General features: G+C 35.6%; 1 protein-coding gene across 1 annotated transcript in view; it reads right to left on the reverse strand.

Moving 5' to 3' along the window:
• Positions 1-4,841, reverse strand: part of GFM1 (G elongation factor, mitochondrial 1) — a 65,109-nt gene that overhangs the window by 53,011 nt on the left and 7,257 nt on the right. The window contains exons 5-8 of the mRNA XM_011965018.1: positions 4,381-4,497; positions 3,480-3,536; positions 1,632-1,782; positions 416-573 (exon numbers count right to left, since the gene is read on the reverse strand). Coding sequence (XP_011820408.1) covers positions 416-573; positions 1,632-1,782; positions 3,480-3,536; positions 4,381-4,497 — 483 coding nt within the window. The remainder of the gene's footprint in view (positions 1-415; positions 574-1,631; positions 1,783-3,479; positions 3,537-4,380; positions 4,498-4,841) is intronic.

The following is a 4,841-nucleotide window of genomic DNA, read 5'->3' on the forward strand; positions in this document are numbered from 1 at the left end:
CAGGCTGGTCTCGAACTCCTGACCTCAGGTGATCCGCCCGCCTCGGCCTCCCAAAGTGCTGGGATTACAGGCGTGAGCCACTGCGCCCAGCAGAAGTTTGTTTCTTAAAGTTTTTTTTTTTTAACAGTTATGTCTGAAAACATCTAGTCCCAAATGAAAAAATTTTCTAATGATGTAAACCTTGAGAGATAGTAAAACAAATCATACTTTTAACTCAAAACAGAATATGATATGGGAACTGATATAATATTTTTCTATGTCAAAATTGTTACCCAAATAAAAACCGTGATTAATGTTTATAAATTATGAAAAAAAAATCACAGACATAACTAGAAGAACCATCCTTAAATTCCTTCACAGTGCACAAATATGAAAGTATTTCTGCATAAACTAAGATTCAGTTTTCAAGACTTACTCCTCCTGATTGAGAATAGCATAGTTCTGGACTTCAGATGGATTTGGGAGGTATTCTAAAACAGCATCTAAAAGAGGCTGAACTCCTTTGTTCTTCAGGGCGCTTCCCAAAAATACAGGAGTAAATGATCTTTTCAGAGTAGCTCTTCGAATTGCTATCTACAAAAGAAAACAATTTAATGGTAGTTAATGTTAAAATTATATGTTGTGCTTCAAGTCAATTACAAAAGAATAAAATGAACTGATACTCTACTCTTTGGAGTGCTGACTCTAATAGAGACTAAAATCAGGTCCCCAATGAACTTAAGGTCAAAATACAAAGAAAAAAATCACTTTCTCCTTCAGGGTGGGGAAGTGATTTACTATACAACTGCTTTCGACACTCTTGGAATCACTAATTGTCACTAATTTTCAATTTGCTAAAAAAAAATACATATACACATAGAAAATAAACACACTAATAGAACACTGCAAAGAGTACGCTACAATTGTGTAAAATGGAGGAAAAAGTAATATATATGCAAAACCAAAAGCCTATGGAAAGATATACCAGAAACTATTAACTGGTAACCTGTTTCAGGGATGGGGAAGAGAACTGGGAAGACGGAAAAAAAATAAAATAAAAGGGTGTTTACTGTTTACCTTTGTATACCTTTTAAATATTTAAACCATATGAACATATGCTCGATTAAGGAACATTTATCTTTTTCTCTTTGTAAAGAGCATACATACAGGAAACCAAACAGTACAAACCTCTCATAAATTACAGGTCATGACAGTAGCAGGCTCCAGGTCCTGCCCCAACCCTTAGTGAAACACCATCAATGTGTCTGCTGGCTGAGCAGGCCTTAGAGAATACGTAGTGGAGCTTTAGCTCTAGCAGCTGGAAGAGGCCAACAATACTGCTGTGACCACAACCAACAAATGAATAAAATGACCTGACACTCTTTGGAGTCCTGGCTCTAATAGAAACTAAAATCAAGTCCCCAATAATTTAAGGGTCCTCAATAACTTTTCTCATTTGAAGATATTATATAACTCACTTAAAAAAAGTAATATACCATGTCAAGTATTTTTTGAGGAAGCCAATTATGTTAAATAAATGTACTGAGATTTCATTAATAAAGCCCATACATAAAAGCATCATGTCCCCTCCCTACAAAAAACAAACAACTTCTTTTTGTTGTTAATATAAGACTTATTTTGAAAGCACTTGCCTTTAAATCAGAAATCGAGGGGATTTTTTCCTCCAGAAACATCTCACCAAGCTGTTCATCTGAATTGACAACACATTCAATTAGCTCCTGCCGGTGGTCAGTGGCCGCCGCCCTTAATTCAGCTGGAATCTCACCATATCGAACAATCTGACTAAGAAAACAAGTATTTTGGTGCTTTAAGGATATTCAACTTGATATACGAAGGACTAATGAAAAAGATATGATTAAAACATTTTTTTAGGTAAGACAGAGCTCTGATACATTTGCATTCAAATGGCAAACAAGACTAATGCATACCTGTAAAATGCACACAGAATAATAGAAAAATATACTGTAACAGGCAAGTTTAAAGACAAGGTTGCACTACCAGTAACTGAAGAGCTAAAACAGTCCACTATCATAAGAAAAAAAATCTCTGGTTTTATAATAGACATCACATTCTACTTTTCTGCATATCAAGTTTTACAGAAGATAATGATAAAATATATAACACAAAATCTTCCCAATGTAATGCAACCTGGTTTTATCCTTACTCAATATACAGTAAAACACAAGTTCAAAACAATGACTTGACAAAGTATCAACTAAATCAAAGTTTAAACTCTTCAGTGTAGTTTTTACTGTATTCTAATTATTTTAAAACTGGCAAGCATGCAAAGTAATAACAGCATCCATTTACTGAATACTTATAATGCAGTAAGCACTAAACTAAATATCTGACAAGCTATTTATTTGATCTTCACATAAGAAGTAGCTTTTATTATCTGCATTTTCAGATCAACTAACTTACATAGGCAAAGTAATTTGCCCAACGCTGTCCTACTAGTAAACAGAAGAGGTAAGATTCAAAGCCAACCTGTCTGGGGCCCATCTGAGTTCTTGAAAATTCTATTAATCATATTCTTATTAATCACACTCTTATTAATCACAACATAACAATCTCTAGCGAGCAGCACTAGGAAGACCTTACTCTATTCCTTTCCATTAATAACAGACCTGATCATACACTTTTTAACAAAGAATATCCCAATTTGTAGTTTAAAAAAAAGGGTGACTAAATATGGCAGACTCTTCAATCTGTGACATCAGTTCTCCATTCCTCCAGAGGCTGAACAGGTAAAATTACAAATCAAATGTTCAAAGCTAAAATGGATATACTTGATATGATATTTAAAAGCAGTCTGAAAACTTTTCAAGGTATTTCTTTTAAAATGGAAATTAATATAAAAAATTAAGCGTTTCAGAAAATACATTCCTAACTTTAATAAAGACAAAAGAAGCCATTTCCAAGGAAACAAAAAGTAACTCTTAATATTCTAAGACTCCCCACAGCCTCAGATCTTAGTTTCAACCTTCCTGGCAAGCTCCCTGCTTCTTAGCCTTTCACGTGTCAGAATCATCTGTGGATTCCTTTCCAAATATACATACAGTAAACTAGGGCTGGAGAAGGATACATGTACATTAAGAAGCTGCATCTGTGGTTCTGATGTACAACAAAGTTTAAGAGTCTCTACTTCTGACAACAGAAATATGTGCCTTGGTAATTCTGGGAAAGTGGATTTATTCATTCATTTACAAATATTTTTGAGTCCCTATTATGTACCAGGCAGTTGCAGGGGCTGGGACATAGCAGTGAATAAAGTAGGAAAAAATAAAATGAAAAATTCTGTCTTTCTGGGCCTTATATCATAAGGAGTAGAAGGTAAACTTTGCTGTCATTACTCAGTTGTCACATAAAAAGTGAGAGAAACACCTTATCCCCTGGACAGACTCCATCCTTTTCCTGCTTACAAGATGGCTGATGAAGATAAATTCTACAGTTCACTGATCACAATGCCATTCACCCACCTGCCAGACCTGCAATCCCAATTCCATAGCAGAGGAAGGAAATCCCTCAGGAAGTGCCTGTGGAGAAACTACCAGGCTCCAGAGGTCACTCCTCAGAACAAAGGATCATTTATGACTCCTCACATTGTCTAGATCAATGTCACTCAAAGTATGGTCTGCAGATCTGTAAGAGCAGCATCAACTGGAAACCTTCCAGAAATGCAAACTACGGGCCCTACCCCAATGGACTGATCAGCATCTCTGGAGGCAGAGCCAGGACTATGTCTTTTAACAAAGTCTCCAGGAGACTGTTATGAATGCTGAGGTTTGGTAACCACCAGGCAATTGCAGTACTTTGTAGGTAAAGGTCGCTCAAAAGCTGATGAACCAAATACCACATCAAAAAGTTACCAATTTATTTCTTGCATTTCCCAAACTACATTTGTACAATTTTAACTGTTTTAACTTATCAATCTTTTTTGTCCATGTAATTATAAAGCAGGAGGAGCAAATATTTATGATCCCTATTTTCTTCCTAATTTTTATCCCAATACCCCAGACCTGGCAGCTGCTCTATAAAAGTCCACAGAATGAATGAATAAATGAACAAGTGCAAAAAGATATAACACATTTACTAACCCAAATTTACTAACCCAAACTGAAGGCCTCCTTCCACCACACCACGCGTGCCATAATGTGATATGAGTTTATTACTCAAAAAGTGACACAGTCTCTCTCAGAATAAATACTAAATAAAATGGGGAGCAACAAGGATTAAAGGCATTAAAACAAAACCATCTCAGAGTATTCTTCCAGCCACATTTCAAAAAGATAGTTACTCTGGGTTTGATGAACTTATCCTTTCCTTCTTTTTAATGCTTTTTAAAATTTAAAATTTTAATAATGTATTTTTAGCACTTACCCAAAGTCTCCATCAAAATAGATGGCTCGTTCCTCAATAAGATCTATAATACCTTTAAAATTACCCTCCAAACCAATGGGTATCTGCATAAACGCTGCATTATGATTTAGTTTAGACCTGAAAAATAAGAGTACACTTGTTTACCTTTTTTCTTTTCCCCTAGTCCCTTTGAAATGAGTATTTTAAAAAATCAATGGCAGACACTGGAGAACTGAGAAGGGTGTTACCATCAGGTCAGAACAGAAAATATAAATCTGTTGGGAACAGACTGACAATGTAACTTAAGGAGCTCAGGAAGCCACAACCCCATTCAGGCAACAAAAAGAACTCCAGAATAACTGTTTTACCATCAGATCCCCAGATACACTGGATCAAAAGCAAAAGGGGGAAGAATAGATAATGGGGGGCTAGCCGGGAAATTAAATAGTAGGATAGCTGAGCCCACCTTTTATTTATTTATT

This window comes from Mandrillus leucophaeus, unplaced genomic scaffold (assembly GCF_000951045.1).
Source record: "Mandrillus leucophaeus isolate KB7577 unplaced genomic scaffold, Mleu.le_1.0 Scaffold710, whole genome shotgun sequence".
In the NCBI taxonomy this organism is placed as follows: Eukaryota; Metazoa; Chordata; class Mammalia; order Primates; family Cercopithecidae; genus Mandrillus; species Mandrillus leucophaeus.